General features: G+C 36.7%; 1 protein-coding gene across 3 annotated transcripts in view; it reads left to right on the top strand.

The window, feature by feature from the left end:
* Positions 1-20,872, top strand: part of TMEM232 (transmembrane protein 232) — a 246,962-nt gene that overhangs the window by 121,961 nt on the left and 104,129 nt on the right. For all 3 annotated transcript variants that reach the window (XM_057307004.1, XM_057307002.1, XM_057307003.1), the window contains one exon: positions 3,195-3,439. In XM_057307004.1, coding sequence (XP_057162987.1) covers positions 3,195-3,439 — 245 coding nt within the window. The remainder of the gene's footprint in view (positions 1-3,194; positions 3,440-20,872) is intronic.

Below are 20,872 nucleotides of genomic sequence, written 5' to 3'. Positions count from 1 at the left end.
TCTTCGTTGACTCTGTTTATTCCATACCTTATTTTATCGACACAGAAAATGTTGAGGATCCCAAAATGGAATGGTTTGGGGAGCATGTGGAGGGTTTGACTAGATAATGAACCCCAATATTAAATCTGCTGGAGTTTCAAGTACAAGATGAAGGGAAACAACATTCAAAATTAGTAAAGAGATGATTTGCTTAAATGTGGTTTAAGAAGTACAAGACACATAAAACCCTACCTGAAAATGAATATAGATTTTATCTCATCTAGAGACAAAGGATGAGTTGTGGAAAAGAGATTCGGTTTTCACTTGGTTCATTAATTCCATAAGATAGGTAATATAAAAAGCTTCTAAGATTCTATTTACATATACATTAGAAGGTACTTCCAGGTGTTACTCTAATTCCTTAATGTCTCAGCTGTGCTAATTTAAGGCCAGTGTGCTCTAGGTATTGTTAAGCTATCACTGTTTCTTGAGAACTGAACTCGTTGAGGCTTTGGATTTGACATCGCATTTGACTTTTTATATAGTAATTGACATGTACTGGGGCAGTGATGGACTGAGTCTAACCCGAATCCAACCATAATGAGTAAATTTTGCTTATGTGCTTATCACCTGTTCCTTTCGAACAAAAATGCCAGATTCATTTAGCTGAAATGATTCCAAAAAGTGCATTGACCTCAACTAATTTCAAAATGCTTTTTATTTCTGCATATGTTGAATACTTTTTACAATTTAAAAAATGATCTGTTTTGAAGGTAAAATTGACACGTCATGAAATTAAAATGACAAATATGTGAATCAAACTGTAAATCAAGTATTTGGGAAGTGAAGAGTGGAAACTTAAATTCAGAATTTTTGTACTCTTTCTGTAAATACTTTTTGAAGAAACTCTGTGAATTAGAATAGCCTCATTTGGAATGCTTTCTGTTACCAGTCAATATTTTTAGATAGTTAAAACCTGGTCCTAAGCCTAAAGTGGGCTGAATTCTGGAAAGCAAATCTTTCACAGCTGCCTCTGGGCACAGAAACCTTTTAAAAAATACATACTCCTTAAAGTCTTTTGTTCACATGGTCACACACTGATGCTTACATGGTCCAGTATCTAATATCCCCACAGTAGTCTTGATAACTAAGGTCATTTTTTTTTATCTTTAGAAACCTACCCTGGAACAACCATATTCAACAGATCTCAAGCTACTGAGTGTGGATTGAACCTTACATTTTGTTTCATACGTGAATGTTGTGCATCTATTTTGGATTATATATTGTGTTTGTGCATTTCTGTCTTTATTCATAGTTTCTTCTCAGGTTATGGAATTGATTTGTATTGAACGCAAACTGTAAATAAAAAGAAATGGCTAGAAAAATATAGGTGCTGTAATTACCTTTTAACAGATGAACCTGCAGGCTTTGAGACATTAATTTCCTCGAAGTCACAACAGTATGAAATGTGCTAGACACCATTTAATTTCTTAGTTCAAATTGAATGCTCTATGATTTCAACCTAGTTAATGATCACGATATGCAACAACTGGGGATAATAGAGACATAATTGTTTGTCTACACTACATACTATAAACATACATGGTTTTGCATTTTATTCTTTCCCATCCTCCAGAGCTTTCAGAGTAATCCCTATTTACTTACCTGCCTTTTGCTATTTTCTTCATTGCTTTAACCCTTTGTTTTTCAGTTTTTATCATGAGATTGTTCTCATTTTTTCTCACTATAATTTTGTCTAAATGCAATAGTCAGTTTTCAAACAGTAATTTGACTGAGGCAAACCTGATCTTGACATCTTAAAGAGATGTCATCTTAAAGAAAAAAGTCTTTAAGTTGGATGTTCATATGCAGGAAAACATTTTCTGTTCCTTAATTTTCTACCATACGATCACTAGGCATATAAAATGAATCCTGAGTGACTGGTAATAAACTGCCTGAAGATGGGTAATTTTGAATAAAAAATGCAAAAATGTTAATGCAAGGAGGCAGCATCCAATTTATTTACAAAAGAATTCCTAACACAAACATATTGTGAACATTAAAAAAAATGTAACACATGAGATTTTGAAACTTACATCTTCATTTATCATTACCAATTCTAGCCAGAGAAAATATGCCTCTAGCCATTTCAAAAGAAGGTTTAATTAAAAACCAGTCATGGACATTATTGAACATAAATAGGAAATTTCGGAAAAGAGCTCTTTCCTGACTAAAAATTGCTTAAGTATTGTGGAATTTTTTGTTAGGTCTCTTTTCGAAGATTAGAACATACTAAATTTAATTTAGGTATAAATCCTAGAACATCTTCAATGTGAGCTAAACACAAAGCCCTTTCCATTTTTTACTTAACACAAATTTTGTTCAAAGAAAGTTTAGATTTTTTGTTTCAAAGAAAGTTTATGTACAGAGAAATGAAATTCTCATTTAATAAAACAGGTACATTAACTCAACTGATTGCATGAGAGACTGTGGACTCTGAGAAACAAACAGGACTTCAGAGGGGAGGGGGTGGGGGACTGGGATAGGCTGGTGATGGGTAGTAAGGAGGGCACGTATTGCATGGTGCACTGGGTGTTATACGCAACTAATGAATCATCGAACTTTACATCAGAAACCAGGGATGTACTCTATGGTGACTAACATAATATAATAAAAAATATTATTATAAAAAACTCAATTGATTACTTAATTTCTTAATATTATAAATATGAAATTCATGTATGGGAACCATACAAATTAAAAATTATATCATTAAGGGGCACCTGCATGGTGCAGTCGGTTAGGTGTCTAACTCTTGGTTTCGGCTTAGGTCATGATCTCAGGGTTGTGATCAAGCCCCATGGTGGGCCCTGTGCTTAGTACAGAGTCTGCTTGGGATTCTCTCTCCCTCTCCTCCTCCCACTTGTGCTCTGTGTCTCTCTCAAATAAATCTTTAAAAAGAAAGGAAATTATATCATTAAATTTTTGAAATTTCAAGACTGGTTTTGTTCATGCTTAATTGTTTATTTCATTAATAATTTATAACTTAAAAAATCTTTTGGGAATCTGCTTTTTTTTCTTATTTTTATTTAACAGGAAGAATGCAACATTAGTCAAAGGAAATGAACATACATTTATCTTTTATTTAAAAATATATCATTTTTCCTCTCATTTAATTCTATTTCAAGTGATTCCTTTTTCTTTTCTTTCAACAGGCTGAGTTAAATGACCCAACTGATCCCTTCACTAAGCATAGTTCAAAAGTCTCATCAAATGTAGGGGATGAAACTTTCTCCAAATATATAGGATGGAGAATTGCCAATGCTCTTTCCAAACTGTTCTTCCCCTCCACTGGAGCCCATGTTCTTCCTTTGAAAGAACCATTGAAAAAACGGTATCCAGTGAAATATCTGAACAAAAAGGATTCCATGAAGGAGAGAGTTCTACATGTTACTGTAAGGTAAGGTGAAGCACTATTCATATTGGTCCTGTTATTCTATACACTGCATTTCAAAATCATACAAACGGTATATTATCATGTGCTACATTATTTAATTCATGTTCTCTTTTTCAACTCAAATCTTGGCTCCAACAACTTCTAGGTATTCTATCATAAGCAAGTACTCTTCTTAGCAACTGTTTCTCCATATTTAAAGCAGATAATATTATGTAATATAGATCAGTGTTTTAATGTGGTGACAGCCTCCCTCCCATCACTGACCTTCATTTGCTGAGTCTGCCCCCATCTCTCCCTATCATTAATTGCTTGTGTATCCTTCCAGGGTCTATAAAATGTAAACAAAATAAATTACAATATATTGTAAATTGTCTTTCCATTTTTACATTAAAGTTAGCATACTAAATATAACATTTGGCATCTTACATTTTTTATTTAACTTCATTTCTTAGAGATTTTTTTCATGCCAGTACATAGAGAATTTTCTCATTATTATCATATTTTTAATCTGTTATGATGTTTTCCTTGGAATGAATGTACCACAGTTTATTTAATCAGTTTTCTATTGGTTTGCATCTGGGTTGTTTTTGATTGTCTGCTACTATATATTACCACAAAATTTAACTTTCCACATAGGTGTTTTTATACATGAGGAAGAATTCCTGCAGGATAAATTCTCAGAAGTGTGATTTCTGAGTCAGAGTGTATGTGCCTTTGTAATTTTGGTAGATATTTCCTAATTGTCTTTCAGAGGAATTGTGCAAATTTATATCCTCACCGGCAATATCTGAGAGTACTTGTTTCTCTTTAATCTTTCCAATAGAGGGTGTTGACAAACTTTTGGGTTTTGATAATGTGAAAAGTGAAATATGGTTTCTGTGTATAGTTTTCTTAAGGTAATTGGTTTGAATAACTTTCTTATGTTAACAGTCTTTTGTTTTTCCTTTATGTGGTATTTAACTATTGCTTTTGCCCATTTGTCCACTGAGTTTGTATCTTTTTCACTTAGCTATGAGGCAACTATTTATATATTAATTGATGTGTCCCTTTGTCTATGGTAAGAGCTACAAATATTTATTTTTCCCTCCACTTTTTACTTATCTTTAAATTTTGCTTATAGTACTTTTTGGCCTTAGTCATTTTTCTAGGTAATATAATTTATCAATTTTTCACTATATATCTATTTAGGAAAGTTCTTTTCATTTTATGATTAAAATCTTATATTGTTTTCTGGTACTTTTAAGGATTTATTTTGAATAGTTTAGTCATTGGTTCATTTGAAGTGTGTGTGTGTGTGTGTGTGTGGTGTGTGAGTTGTCAATCCAGATGGCTACTCAGTTGTCCCAACAATATTTATTGAGTCACCTATCTCCTTTCAACATTTATTCTGATTTAAATGTTATACTTATTAAATGCTAAGTTCTTATTTATTTTCTTTTACTATGTTCTAAAAGAATTTCAGTAATTTGGAATTATCTACTCTTTCAAGGTTTGGTAGAATTCCCTTTTAAACCATCAGTACCTTATACCTCTTCTAAGGTAGCTCTTTGTCAAATTTTTCTATTTTTGTATGGCTGTTGGCAAGGCTGATGGAGCCAGAGTGCACAGGCACAGCTAGGTTCAGTTCTTACTGTTTGAGGTCCGTGTCATAGAAGTATCTGGAGTATCAATCCTGAATATCAGTCTCTTCGATCTTTCTCTTTCTTCTTTGGTCAATTTTAGCAGATTATGCTTCCTTTGAATACTACTTATTTTATCCCCCTTTTCAGAATTTATTTGGTCACAATTGTCCAAAGTAGATATTAAGATTCCTCTGTTTCTGTGGTTCTTTTCTTCCTCAACCAATTCTCATTTTCTTTATTTTCATTTTGTCCCTTTTATTCCTCTTAATTAATTTAGAATTTTATTCATTTTATATTATTTTTCTACTGAACCATCTTTTAGATTCTAACTCAGCATTTTCTTAATCATTATTTGTGTTCCAAAATTATGAAACTGTTGTTGCCCAAAGGCAGACTTTATTGGAGGTATAATAATTGGGCGGAATAAGGCCAGTAGGCAGGCTTGGCTGCACAAAAGTCCACAGAAAAATAGATAAATGCTTGAGCAGCGTTCTGACACAGTGTTGAGCATTTTTTCAAGAATTCTAAAATCAGTAAGGAAGATACGTACATTTGAACTGAAGGATCACACGGCCTGGACTTCAGTAGTCTTGTTGGAAGAAATATTATAAAAATACTCTTCAGTGTATATTATAAATATTTGTAAGGTTGCAGTATATCAAAGTATAATGAAAATGTCAGCTTTCAATATCGAGGGTATTCAGATTTACTTTAGAATCCCCAAATGTATTCTGTATATTCTCAAGGACCAAAGACATGTAAGAAAATCAATCTGGGGCCACAGAGAGCACATTGGACAAGTGTACTTTGGCTTCTCGTTATGCTCAGTTGAAGGAAAAGATAGAAAACTAGAAAAACAGAAGAAACTGGATACTGACAAGAGGAGATGAAGGAAATAGCAGGGGAAAGGGTCAATAGACAGTAAAGAGGCAGATGGAGATGAATGGTGCCTGATGGGACACAGAAAGGAAAAGCAGAGGAGAGGAGAGACATACTGTCAATGTTTAGAATAGCAGAACAGGGGGGCACCTGGGTGGCTCAGTTGGTCCGGCTCTTAGTTTCGGCTCGGGTCATGATCTCCCAGTTGTGGGATTGAGCCCCCGTGGGGCTCTGTGCTCAGCGTGGAGTCTGCTTCAGATCTCTCTCCCTCTCCCTCCTGCTTGCTCTCTTTCTCTCTCTCTCTGTCTCTCAAATAAATGAATAAATAAAATCTTCTAAAAAATAGCAGAACAGAGAAATATGAGCAGAAGGAAAGATGAAAGAGACAGACTGAGAAGAGATGTACTAATGAAAGGTATAAATGGAGGGATGTGGGCAAGGGTTGGGGATAGGGGAAGAGAAGATGCAAAGTCAGAGGGAAATTGAGACAAGAGTAGTGGCGTGGGGTTATGACTCAGAGAGGCCTATAGTTTTGAAGGATTAGTAAATTAAATTTCTCATCAGAGTCTACAGTTCATTACGCAAATGACAATCATTCATCATTAATCTTTGAAAAAATGTCATCTCCTTATCCATTTTTCACAGCTCATTACAGGCGCTAGCAATTTAACTTAGAGTGTCTCTGGCCTGACCGAGAGAGCCCCAGCAGCCTCAGCATCCCTCTGGCAGGAGCACCTCACGTGGCACAGCTCGGGGTGGGGGGTGCAGCTTTCACAATGCACCATTCATGCTGTAGTGTGTGTGAACAGTGCCCCCTGGAGTTGTGCATATTACCAGCTTCCTTTAGGGACAGAGTCCTCTTGGGGACAGCAGGGGTGAGTGGAGTAGGGCTACAGCTCAGCGGCCTGAAGACACAGTTTAGATCAGGCCTGGCTGAACAGTCTCTACCGTCCAGTAGGGCTATGTGAATGAAATCCCTGCTTTTCAAAAAGTTGTTGAAAAACAAACTTCAGTCTAAGCTACGCATTGATGAAATGTCTCTGGTTCACTAAACATGAAGTGCAGGAAATGTTATTTCTTCCGTTCGCTGGGTTCTGCATCTGTTCAGCCTCACAGCTAGCTCCTTGTGTTGCTTCTCCACCTCCTGCCACTTCCAGGTCCACAAGCTGGAATCAGCGCAGTTAATGAACACCTGAGCACGCTCAAGTTCTGTAGCTCGTGCACAAAGACTTAACGCAAAGCCTGCTGGGTGCTCCGCTCTTTTCACCTCTTAAAGGTCGTCGGGTGCAGGGTCGTATCACCAATTTTTCATCAAGTGTTCCTAGAAATGTCCATTTTGTGCTTTCCACCAGTAGCAATGTGGAAGATAGTGAGAAGGCCAACATTTAAGGACACCTACAGAAGATGGGTAGGAGGACAGGAAATCTAAGAGAATGTTTTTTCATTGCCTTGGAGAACTAAAGCATACTTACTTTAGTGTGAAAATCTGAAAATTTACTATTAAGGAGAAAATGGGAGCTTCCTTACTGATAAAGCATCTGCTACATCTCATGACCTATAATTTTCTCCAAAAATATTTTTCTTCACTTGTGTTTTTAGCCTATAACATTCTTTGAAAGCAGGAATTCTGTCTTTTGTATGTTCATAAATATATATTTTACTCTGAAGGATTTGCAGATTTGGTTTCTTTTATGAAAATTTTCAAAAGAAAATTATTTTGCTTTTGTATATTTTCTTTCTTTCTTTGTTTGTTTTGCTTCAAGTTAGTGGAACATGCTCTTGGATGCATGTTCTTTTTGCCCCTTAGCATTTTTTAAAATAAAAAAATCATTATGGTTTTTTACTATATCATAAAACTGCAGCCAAAAAACTAGGCATATAATACTTCTACTTCAAAGCATAGTATTTTCCTTTTCTCTCATTGTTAGTAAAAATATCATAAATTTACCTTAAGGCTGAGAATTGAGGACTCTAAAGACCAAATTTTCAAAAACCAGTTCCCACATCTGTTTTGCTTCTGAACTTTCTAAGTGTATTTTCTAAGCTTACGTCTTGAATCCCTATAAACTTACGAACAACTAATTTCTTGCACATATGTAAAGACTTGGAAAATTCTTTTTTTTTCTTTAAAGATTTTATTTATTTATTTGACAGATATAGAGACAGCCAGCGAGAGAAGGAACACAAGCAGGGGGAGTGGGAGAGGAAGAAGCAGGCTCATAGCTGAAGAGCCTGATGTGGGGCTCGATCCCATAACGCCGGGATCACGCCCTGAGCCGAAGGCAGGCGCTTAACCGCTGTGCCACCCAGGTGGCCCAAGACTTGGAAAATTCTAACTTAAAACTTTATCTCTGGTTGTGCTTAGTTTGCTCACAAGTTTTATGTCAGAAGGCTTCATGAGACCAGCACACGGAAGAGATCTGAGGTGAAACTAGCAAGAATGGGTTGAGCGTATCTGTTGTCATTTAGGCAGGAAATTTTACAAAGCTGACTTCATAAATAGTCATACCTAAGGCTACTGCATCTTCCCTGAAGCTTCCTTTATAAATGGAGCTAATTCCAAAGTAATAGAATGAGGAGTAGCTAACATTTATTGAACAGCAACAAAGCAGGGAAAGGTAATTCAATGTCCCGTAAGAACAGGCTTTATTGGAAAGACCAGTGGTCAGTGGATGAGGCACATGGTTCTTTCTCATTATCCCACATAGAGGGGTGCTGGGGTTAGGGAAGTAATTGGACATTCACTGGGTTTGTGTTTTGAGGGAAGAGACCCTGCCTGACTGCTACTGCACCTTCTTAAAATGGAAGTGTGGAAAAATACCTTCTCAAGGAAGAAATACACATTTTGGACTCGGTTGCCAAGCCATCTGAGGTGGGGCACCAACTGGATAGGGGATAGTAGAAATGCCAGCTGCCCAAAACCAGGAGCCCTTGGGAAGTTTTCTTAATGGTTGTAAAAGATAGTCATTGGGCTCCTTGTGAAGTTGGGTTTAGGAAAAACTCCACCAAATGAACGGACTCTTAGGACCCCTAGTTCTAGCCAGCAAGTTGCCCGGCAATTTCAAGATGAATCTCTGATGTCATAGTTGAACAATTCTGTTTGCCATCCCATATGAGAGCCTTTTAAAAACAAGGCACTGTGCTAAGCACTTAGATGTATGACCCTTGGATATGGATAGATATGATTATTTTGTCCATTATATAGATTTTATAGATCTATAAAAATCTCCCTTTTGTAGATGTGGAATCTGAGAGGTTAAGTAATTTGCCCAAGGACTCACAGTCATTAAGTGTGGGAGTCTGAACTTAAGTGCGTTCTGACTTCTGAGTCTACTGTGATCCTGTCTTTCCCCTCATGTGAAATTAATCTGATGGCAAAGCCTTGAGCAGTTTGTTAAACTTCATAAGAAAAAGGTTTTTATTTCTTTTCAATTTCTGTCTCTTGATTTTTCAGAACTTGATTTTGATTAAGGGATGTTTTTTTCTGGACTCTGCATCTCTCTAGTTAATATTAGGAAATCTACGTCAAGGTGGAGGCACTTTGAATAAGTCAGTATGATTTTTTTCCCCTTCCATTGGCTTTAGTGAAAATCATACTGACTTACTAGAAAGTGCCTCCTCCTCGATGTAGAGTGCATATATGTGAAGAGAGGGGGAGAGAAGGAGCGCGCGCGAGAGACTGAAAGTTAAAAAATGGAGAGCTGCAAAGAATTCTTAAATGTTTTAAAACTTTCTAGTTCTGTTTCACGAAGGGAAAAAAGAAATCTGTGTCTCCCTCACAAAATGTCAAATATGTTTATTTGTAGTTTCTTTCTGACTGATTTAGATTAAGTAATTTAACTTTTCTGAGCCTCAGGCTTCTAATCTTTGAAAATGTAAAAGCCGTACATCCTCTCAGGCCTGTCCTGACGATAGAAGGTAGAACTGTGGATACAGAGCCTGGGCATGTCAGTTCCTTTTCCCCTTTGTTCTATAATTAGTAGATTTTCTTAAATATTTTTCTTTAGAATATAATATTTAATTCTTAGGAAAATTAGGATCAATAAGTGGAAGATTTACATTTTTGTGCACATATATATTATTAAGCTATGAATTGCTGTTAGCAACTTTTCAAAGGGAGCTTATAGTTTCATGACGATTTCCTTTTTGGCTATGTTTTTTCCCCTTGTTTCTAGTTTTAAAATGAAAACACACTTCACGATGGCTCTATGTCATACATGCTTTAAGGGTATGCTGTCAAGACCCATTACGGAAGAGTAAAGTGGAACGTTAATAGTTAGCATGGCAATTCATAATTTTCAGCTGAAGAGAGATAAAGAGCATGAATGGGTCTTCAGAGATGAGCTCCTAATTTTTGAGGTTTTGTGATTTGATTATTAAAAATTAGTTAGATCATCAGCTCAGATCAATCATTTAAAGTGTTAAGACTTCTAGAGTTTAAAGTGGTATTAGAAGTGAAGTCCAACTGCCAGTGACAGAAACAAATTTCACACATCCCAAATCCATTCCAATACGTGACTCAGTTTACCTGCAGTCTTGCCTGAGAGAGAAATCAGTCCTCATCTGTCTTCTACTGTTTCCTAGCCTTTCCTGCCTTTTCACTGGAGACTTGGTCTGAACAGCAATTTTAGATGTCATCGATGGGACCACAGCTTTAGCTGTCACTTTCACTGTGGTGTCTTTATGCTTATACAACAGGGGTCTAGCTTCAATACAATCATCAACCCCAAGAGTTTTCCATTCATAGTAACATGATGGGAATGCAGTATCTTAAAAATGGCTTAAGTATTAAAATGAACTGGGTGAGATGTAAAAAAAATTCTATGTTTCAAATACAGGTCAGCTAGAATCAAAATGATAGCCTTATGGGAAGACAAAGTTGTGTAATGGAAAACAACAAAATCTATTTTTTCTTCTGTGTTTTGTTCGGTTTATCATGTGAACTTTCCTCTTTTTAAAAGATAAACTTGACATGTAACATTGTATAAGTTTAAGATGTATAGGTATTACTCTGATACACTTTATAAATTGTCATATGATTGTCAATATAGTGATATTTATCACATTACATAATTATAGTACAATATTATTGTCTATATTCATTATACTGGGCATTATAGCCTATGGGTTATTTGTTTATTTGCTCATTACAAGTATGTACCCTTAAGCGGCATCACTGTTCTCCTCTATCACCTGTTAACCACCATTTTACTCTGTTTTTTACAGTTTTAACTTTTTCAGGTCTCACTTACAAGTAAGATGCAGGATTTGTCTTTCTCTGAATTATCTTGCTTAGCACAATGTGCTGAAAGTCTACCCATGTTGTCACAAATGGGAAGCTATCTTCCATTCTCATGAATAATGTTCTGTTGTGTATTGACAGCACATCTTTTTTTTTATCCATTCATCCATTGATGGACATTTGGGGCATTTTCACATCTTGGCTATTGTTGAGTAATGCTGCAATAAATATGGGAGTGCATATATTTCTTTGAAATCCCATTTTCATTTCCTTTGGATGTATTTCCAGAATTAGAATTGCTAGATTATATTATACATCTATTTTTGATTTTTTGGGAAACCTCCATACTGTTTTCTATAATGGTTGGATTATAGATACTTTACATCCGCTCCAACAATATATAATGGTTTCTTTTTCACCACGTCCTTGTCAGCATCTGTTGTCTCTTGTCTTTTTGATGATAGCCATTCTAATAGTGTGAAGTGATACCTCATTGTGGTTTTGATTTGCATTTCCCTGATTAGTGATGTTGAGCATTTTTTCATGTGTCAGTTGGCCATTTTGATGTCCTTTCTGGAGAAATGTCTATTTAGTTGTTTTGCCCATTTTAAAAATTGAAAATGTTTTTTTGTTCCTGAGTTGACTGAGCTCTTCATATATTTTGAGTATTAACCCCTTATTCGATATATGGTTTGCAAAAGTTTTTTCCCATACTGTATGTTGTCTTTTCATTTTGTTAATTCTTTTGCCGTTGAGAAGTTTTTAAATTTAATATAGCCCAGTTTGTTGGATTTTTCTCTTGTTGTTTGTGCTTTTCATGTCATTCCCCTAAAATTATTGCCAAGACCAGTATCAGTGAACTTCTTCCCTATGTTTTCTCCTAGGAGTTTATGGTATCAAGTCTATGTTTAAGCTTCTTTTTATTTTTATTTTTTTTAAAGATTTTATTTATTCATTTGACAGAGATAGAGACAGCCAGTAAGAGAGGGAACACAAGCAGGGGGAGTGGGAGAGGGAGAAGCAGGCCTCCAGCGGAGGAGCCTGATGTGGGGCTCGATCCCAGAACTCCGGGATCACGCCCTGAGCCGAAGGCAGACGCTTAACGACTGAGCCACCCAGGCGCCCCTATGTTTAAGCTTCTGATCCATTTCTTTCCTGAGAGTTGTGTGAGATAAGGGTTCAATTTCATTATTCTGCCTGTGTTTCTCCAGTTTCCCAGCACCATGTGTTGAAGAGACTATCCTTTCCCCACTGGTATTCTTGGCTCCCTTGTTGAATATTAGTTGACCATATATGCTGAGGTTTAATTCTGTGCTCTCTACTCTGTTCTGTTGATGGATGTGTCACTTTTTGTGGCAGTACCATCCAGTTTTTATTACCATGGGTTTGTAGTATAGTTTGAAATCCAGAAACACGGTACCTCTAGCTTTGTTCTTTTTTCTCGGGATTGCTTTGGCTATTACGTGGCTTAAGTAGTTCCACTTAAATTTTAGGATTGTTTCTAATATTTTTTTGTGTAGTATATCTTTGGTATTTTGATGGGTATTTCATTGAATCTGTGGTTGGCTTTGGGTAGTATGGCCATTTTAACAGTATTAATTCTTCTGATATGTGAACATTGATATCTTTCCATTTGTTTGTGTCTTCCTCAATTTCTTTCAGCAAAGCTTTGTAGTTTTCACTGTATGGACCTCTCACTTCTTTGGTTCGGTTTATTCCTGTTTGTTTTTGATGCTATTGTGAGTAGTATGATTTTGTTTCTTTTTCAGATGCTTTATCATTAGTGTAAAGGAATGCAATTGATTTCTATATGTTGATTTTTGTACCCTATCACTTTACTGAAATCATTGATTAATTCCAGCATGTTTTTTTGACTGATTCTTTGGGTTTTTCTATATATAGGATCATATTCTTAGCAAATAACAACAATTTTACTTTTTCCTTTCTAGTTTGAATGCCATGTGGTTCTTTACCTTGCCTAATTGCTCTAGCTTGGACTTCTAGTTCTATACTGAATAGTGAGGGTGAGCATCTTTGCCTTTTTTCTCCTCCTAGGGAAAATGTTTTCAGTTTCTCTCCATTGAATATAATGCTAGCTCTGAGTTTGTCATATATGGCCTCAGTTATGTTGAGGTATGTTCCTTCTATACTCACTCAGTTGAGGGATTTTATCGTGAAAGGATGTTGTATTTTATCAAATGCTTTTTCTATGTTTATTGAGATGATTGTATGATTTTTATCTTTCATTTTTTTTGATGTGATGAATTACATTTATTGATTTGCATCTGTTAATCCCTGCATCCCAGGAATAAATCTCATTTGGTCATGGTGTATAAGCCTTTTAATGTGTTCTTTAATTTGGTTTGCTAATATTTTTTTGAGAATTCCTGCATCTTTATTTATCATGGATATCGGTCTATAGTTTTTCTTTCTTGTGGTATCCATATCTGGTTTTGTTAATCAAAGTAGTGCTGGCCTTGTAGAATAAGTTTGGAAGTATTTCCTTCTCCTTGATATTTTGCAAGAGTTTGAGGATAATTGGTATTCTCTAAGTGTTTGGTAGAATTCTTTAGTGAAGCCATCTGGTCCTGGAATTTTCTATGTTGGGAATTTTTTGATTACTCAAATAATGTCTTTACTTGTTATTGGTCTATTCAGATTTTCGAATTCTTCCTGATTCAGTCTTGGTAGGTTGTTTCTAGAAATGTACCAGTTTCTTCTAGGTTATGTAATTTGTTGGTGTGTAATTGTTCATGGTACAGTCTCTTGTGATTCCATGTATTTCTGTAATGTCAGTTGTAATGTCTTCTCTTTCGTTTCTAATTTTGAGTCTTCTCTCCCCTCCCCCTTTTTAAGTTAGTCTAGATAAGGCTTGTTAATTTTGTCAATCTTTTTTAAGAACCATCTCTTAGCTTTATTGATCTTTTCTACTGTTTGGGGTTTTTTTTTGTTGTTGTTGTTCTCTATTTCTGCACTGATCCTTTTTATTTCCTTTTCTCTGCTAATTTTGGGCTTACTTTTTTTTGGTCTATTTTCTTGAGGTGTATAGTTGGATTGTGTATTTGAGATCCTTCTAATTTCTTAGTATGTGCATTTATTACTGTGAACTTTCCTTTCAGAACTGTTTTTGCAGAATTTGATATGTTGTGTCTTCATTTATTTCGAGATAATTTATTTTATTTTTCTTTTCATTTACTCTTTGACCCAATGGCTGTTTAGAAGTGTGTTGTTTAGTTTTCATATATTTGTAGATCTTCTCACTTCCCTCTTATTGTTGATGTCTAGTTTCATACCATCAGTCAGAGACGCTGGGGTATGACTTCAGTCTTCTTAAATTTGCTAAGATTTGTTTTGTGGTCTGTCTGATCTGTCCTGGAGAATGTTTCATGTCCACTTGAGAAGAATGTGTATTCTGTTGCTGTTGGAGAGAATGTTCTTTTTTTTTTTTTTTTTTTTTTTAAAGATTTTATTTATTTATGTGACAGACAGCCAGCGAGAGAGGGAACACAGCAGGGGGAGTGGGAGAGGAAGAAGCAGGCTCATAGCGGAGGAGCCCGATGTGGGACTTGATCCCAGTACGCCGGGATCACGCCCTGAGCCGAAGGCAGACGCTTTAACGACTGCGCTACCCAGGCGCCCCTGGAGAGAATGTTCTATGGAGAGAGAATTTAGAGAGAGAATGTCTGTTAAGTTTATTAAGTTTGTTATGATTCAGTTCCAACATTTTATTGTTGATTTTTTTTTTTTTTTTTGTCTGGATGATCGATCCACTGCTGGTAGTGGGGTATTGAAGTCCCTTAAAATTATCGTGTTGTTGTCCATTTCACCCCTAAGGTCTATTATTAATTGCTTAATATATTTTGGTGCTTGGGTGTTGGGAGTGTATATGTTTATGATATATCTTGATATATTGACCCCTTTATCATGATATAATGATCTTTTTTGTTTCCTGTTACCCTTTTTGGCTTCAAGTCTATTTTGACTGATAAAGTAAGTGAAATAAGTGTCAGCCTTTGTTTTGTTTCTGTTTGCTTGGGATATCCTCTACCATCCTTTCAGCTTGAGCCTATGTGTATCTTTAGAGTTGAAATAAGTCTCTTGCAGGCAGCTTTTAGTTGGATATTGTTTTGTTTTGTTTTTTAATCCATCCAGCCACTCTGTGCCTTTTGATTGGTGATTTCAATCTTTTTACATTTAGGGTGATTATTGATATGGAAAGATTTACTACTGCCATTTTATCTTTTGCCTTCTGGTTATTTTGTTTCTCCATTGTTTCTTTTTCCTTCTCTGTCTACCTTGTAAATTGGCAGTTTTCCATGGCAATTTGCTCAGTATTTCGCCTGCACCTTTTTTTGTTTCATGTCTCTTCTACACATTTTTGCTTTGTGGTTACCATGAGGTTTACACAAAACATATCAGATAAAATAGTCCTTTTTCAGGGCGCCTGGGTGGCTTAGTCAGCTGGGCATCTGACTCTTGATCTCAGCTCAGGTCTTGATATCGGGGCCCTGAGTTCAGGACCTACATTGCACTCCATGCTGGACCTGGAACCTACTTTAAAAAATATTCCTTTTCCTGCTGATAGCAATTTATCTTTATTCGCATATAAAAGTTACATCTTTTTCTCTTCCCTTTTTATATTTTTGATCTCACAAATTATCTCTCTTTATGCTGTGATTTCATTACCAAGTTGTAGTAGCTAAAGTTATGTTTAATGCTCCTTTCCTTTAACCTATATGCAATAGTTCAGAGTTTAATATAGTATTCTAAAAAAGTTGTAATATTCTGTTTATCACCTTAATCAGAGTTTTTCATACTTTTGTCTTTTTGTTTCAGCTTGAAGAGCTCCTTTCAACATTTCTTGTAAGGCAGGTCTAGTGGTGGTAAACTCCCTCAGCTTTTCTTGTCTAGAAAAAGCCGCCTCCTCTGTATCTGAAGGGTAAATACTGGATAGAATATTCTTGGCTGGCAGTTTTTATCTTCAGTGTTTTGAATATGTCATTCTACTGTCTCTTGGCCTATAGAGTTTCTGCTGAGAAATCTGGTGGTAGCTTAATGGGAGTATCTTTGTATGTTACTGTCTTTTTCTTGATTGTCTCTGAAATTCTTTTTTGAATCATTGACTTTTGATGGTTTTAATAAAGTGTTTCTTGGAGAAGGTCTTTTTGTGTTGAGATAATAAGATGTTCTATTAACTTTATGAACTTGTATATCAAGTTGCTTCCTCAGGTTTGGGAAGTTCTCAGCTATTATTTTTTAAAATATTCTCTCTGCTCCCTTCTCCCTCTCTTCTCCTTCTGGTGTACCCATGTATGTTGGCTTTTCTAATGGCGTCAGATAGTTATTATAGTGTTCACTTTTTAAAAATCTTATCTTTCTTCTTCCACCTGAGTCATTTCTGTATTTCTGTCCTCAAGCTTGCTAATTCTCTCTTCCATATGATCTGCTCTATTTCCAATGCATTCTAATGCATTCTTCATTTCATTTAAGTTCTTTAGTTCTAGAATTTCTGCTTGGTTCTTTTTTAGAATTTCAATTTCTTTGGTAAAGTACTCCTTCTGTTTGTTAATTTTATTCCTGAGATCATTGTATTGCCTTTATGAATTTTCTTATAGCTTGTTTAATTTCTCTATAATGGCTGTTTTAAATTCCTTCTCAGTTCGATTGCAATATTCCATGCATTTTTGGGTTCAGTTTTTGGAAAATTGTCATTTTCTTTTTGTGATACCATATCATTGTGATTTTTCATTGTGTTTGATGAGAAGAGCCTCTGTCTCTGCATTTGAAGTGGTGACCAGCTTTCTTGTTTAAGCAAGGTTGTGTTTACTTTGATTCTAACAGGTCAACAGGTTGGTAGTCAGGAGCCTTCCTTCTGTTTTCCAGAAGATGGTGCTACAGCACAAGTTTTTGGTTTCTCTTGCCAGCTAAGACGGAGTAATACAGATGGGGAAAAAAAAAAGGTTGGTGGCAGGGGTCAGGGGGAGGTATACAGTTAGTACTTGGGCCTTTGCGTTTGCCCACAGTCTGGCAGGGGGATCCTCGGTTGAGGGGGTTCCAGAAGTGTGTGGATGGTCCTTAATCTTCCAGGGAAGACAGCAGAAGATGCTTTCCCTCAGTGCTCTTTGCCTACTTCCCTGTCCTTTCTCTCCCTCCAGTCACTGAGGTCTCCCTTAGAGATAGCAACTGGTCCCTCTAACTGCAGTGCCTGTAGCTGGGTAGACTCCCACTCGCCACTTCCAACAGTTACCTCCTCTGTTAGACAAGTTGTGTTGGCTTACTGCTGGACCCTCGACTGTTTTCTTTGCTATCACTGCCTCTGCTGTTGTGGACAACACTGCCACTTCCCTCACTCCACCACCTCTTCCATGGTCCAGTTCTGGGCTCACAGACGGATGGATCTCTTGGATGTCCTGGTATGCTGTGCAGAGATGCTTCCCCCTCCCCCTCAGTGATAGATGTCTAATTAGTTGTATATCAAAGGGGAGAGAAAAGAGGAACAATTCACAGGGCCATGATGCTGATGTCAGCACTTGGCTCTTTCAAAGAAAAGCACAGTGCTCAGCTTGTGAGGAAATGCATTTGCAGTGGCTGACAAATGTGTATTAGCTGCTTAATTAGAATGTAAACCTAGGTATGGCACTAATCAGATCAGGGTAGTCTTCCCCCTTTCTAGTTGGGTTTTGCACTGAAAAATTTTCTATTTTTTTCATATATTCATTTATTCAATAATTATTTATTGAATGATTAATATAGGTTAAATACTATGAAAGAATATGTCTCAGACAAAATAGTAAAAATAGTTACTGTCCTTCCCAGTGGAACTTATAAGCAAGTGTAGGAGATAGATGTTAATCAAAATCACATATGTGTTAAATCTTTATAATGGTAAGTGCTGTGAAGGAAAATTACATGGCGCTATAAAGAATAAGTGCCTCTGGAGAGAGGTACATGGTATTATGAAGACTCAGAGTTGGGAGGGGAGATCAGGGAAGGAAGGTGGCATGCCAAACAGAGAGGCACGGGATGCACAGAGTCCCCTCGGTGAAAGGGATTACAAGCACCTGAAGAGCTAGGAGAATAGTGCTGTGGCTGGGTCACTGAGACCATGGGCCGCTGAGGCTGGAGAGGTGGTCAGTTTTCAGCTTTATTTTAGAAGTCAAAGCAGGAATTAAATGTGTTGGGTTGTCTTTTGTTTTTTGTTTTTTTGTTTTTGTAGTGGAGTGAGGAGCGGATGGTACAAGGCCGTGTGTGTGTGTGTGTGTGTGTGTTTGAGTTGTGGCATGATCACAGGTGAGAAGTACTAGAGCTAAGTGACCTTGGGCAAGTTATTTAACTTCTCTAAACCTAAATGTCTTTCTCTATAAAATTGAATGACGATAGCACCTTTCTTATTGGATGCCTATGAGAAAGTCAATTAAAAGTGCTTATTACAGGGATGCCTGGGTGGCTCAGTTGGTTAAGCATCTGCCTTTGGCTTAGGTCATGATCCCAAGGTCCTGGGATTGAGTCCCACATTGAGCTCCTTGCTTAGCAGGGAGCCTTCTTCTTCCTCTGCCTGCAGCTCTCCCTGCTTGTATGCTTGCTCTCTCTCTCTGACAAATAAATAAAATCTTTAAAAAAAGTGCTCATTACAGTATCTGGCACAAAGTAGGCACCAAAAAATGTTCATCATCATTATATTAATAAATGTATTATAGTATAACTATAAATACAACATAATAAATATATGCTATGTTATTGATCAATATTATATGCACCATAACAATTTTCGCTACTGCTGTTGATGGCTTGGTTATGTAGGGAAAGTGCATAGGATGCTGTTGTATATAACATGCACGATGTCGGTGGCAATGGAAATGGGTAGGAGGAAGATGGATCTGCATAATATCTGGAAGAAAAAGCAACAGAATTTGAGGATGTTAGAGATGAAAAAGTGAGACAAGTGAGGAGAAGGAAATGTCTTTTCCAGATTGAGCAACTAGTCCAATAATGGTGCCATTCACTGAGATAAGAATGGTGGGGGAGATCAAGGTGTAGCTGGGGATAAGGGAAGAGTGTGGTTTGGTTTAGACATGTTGAATTTGAAGTAGTGCTTTTGAGTTCTTCAAGTGGAGATGTACTGTAGGCAGTGAATTTCACTTCTGCAATTCAGAGAAGTCTGAGCTGAGTCATAGAATGAAAGTGCTGACTGAGTCCTGGGCATAAACAACACTGCCTTGGTAAAGAAACTTAAATGAGAGGGGAGGCAAGGCTAGGGTGGAGTTTTGAGGATTACCAGCATTTAACGTTTGAAAAGATGGTACAGTAATGCTTTTTAAAAATTTAAGTGTATGGAAATGTTGATATTAAGGACATGTAAGGGAGTCTTTCTTAAATAATCTACCCAAATAGTGATAGAATCTCCTTCTTTGAGTGTCTTTGAGCAACACTTTCTGCTCACTGCACAAAAAGATATAAGTGCAGGTGACAAAAAAACTGCAAAGAATTGTTTGTATAGGAAGCATACTTTCAAAGAACTTGCAATATCTACCTAATGAAAACAAATTAAGTGCCCAACCAGTGCGTGAAGCTTTCCAAGTTTGTAAAAAAGATCCATTAGTCAGGAAGGGCAGTAATAGGTATACTGCTCATAATATATGTATATCTGTGTACACACAACAGTAATAAATTTCTGTCCTCTAATGAAACATTTGCACATGTCAAGAAATACCAAGACTGGCACCAAAGTACCCAGAAATTATAGAGATAGATTGTCACATAGGAGCAAAATGTAATTGGCCTTTCTGGTTATTTCACAGGCTTATAGGCTTTTTAAAAATGTTACTAGTCTTTCCAATTATTTTAAAGATAAAACTTGTTAATGATGTATTTATGTCATTAGCAGTAGCGCAGTATGTCTCTTCCATCATTTTATCCGATAAACAAGGCACAGAGATGTGTATTTAGGGGATTGATATCTCCCCATAAGCACTTTTAGAACCAGCACTTAACGTCCTCCATTTTCACTTGAGAAAGTAAAACCTTCTCAGCCCTAACAAGTCAACCAGACTGTGTGAAAATGTTCGTGGCAAGGACTGCAGTGAAATCAGAGGTCCTAGAGAGGGTTCAGAACGTCCTTCAAACAGGCTTCAGGTGTTCTGCACTACGGAGTCCAACGGGGAAGAGCAATGCAGAAAGCAAGCATATGGGGAAGGTACCGACTGGGAGAGTAGGAGATGGTACCGTGAATGGGTGACAATTATGTGACACTTGTTTCTACATTTCTTCATCATTGATAAACCGTTGTGCTGCTACATTACTAGAATTTGTGCATTTGTCTATAAATTTGTTGTGTGCTGCCAATTTACCTTTCTTCCCCAAATTTTAATTCTCACATTCTAAATTCCCTTTTTTTTCTTTCATCTTCCACCTCCCTCTCAAGAGGGTGCATCTACACCCAACACTAATCATGTCTTAATCTTTAATAAATTGTCACACGCATTTATCACTCTGAACAGCTTGCACTTGCAGCGCCAACTCTGTCCCTGCAATATAAGATCAGTAATTACCAAGCATCCATCACATCTGAAGTGATGTGTCACTAAATTCTTGGCTGTTCACAATAGTTCACTAACCTGAGTCTTGTCAAGCTAGAACTAATGTCGAGTGGTCCCGTCTGGTTTTTTCCCCTCTACATAAAGCTATCCAAAGGAA

This window comes from Ursus arctos, unplaced genomic scaffold (assembly GCF_023065955.2).
Source record: "Ursus arctos isolate Adak ecotype North America unplaced genomic scaffold, UrsArc2.0 scaffold_5, whole genome shotgun sequence".
NCBI classification, from domain to species: Eukaryota; Metazoa; Chordata; class Mammalia; order Carnivora; family Ursidae; genus Ursus; species Ursus arctos.
This window is presented reverse-complemented; position numbering and strand designations above follow the sequence as displayed.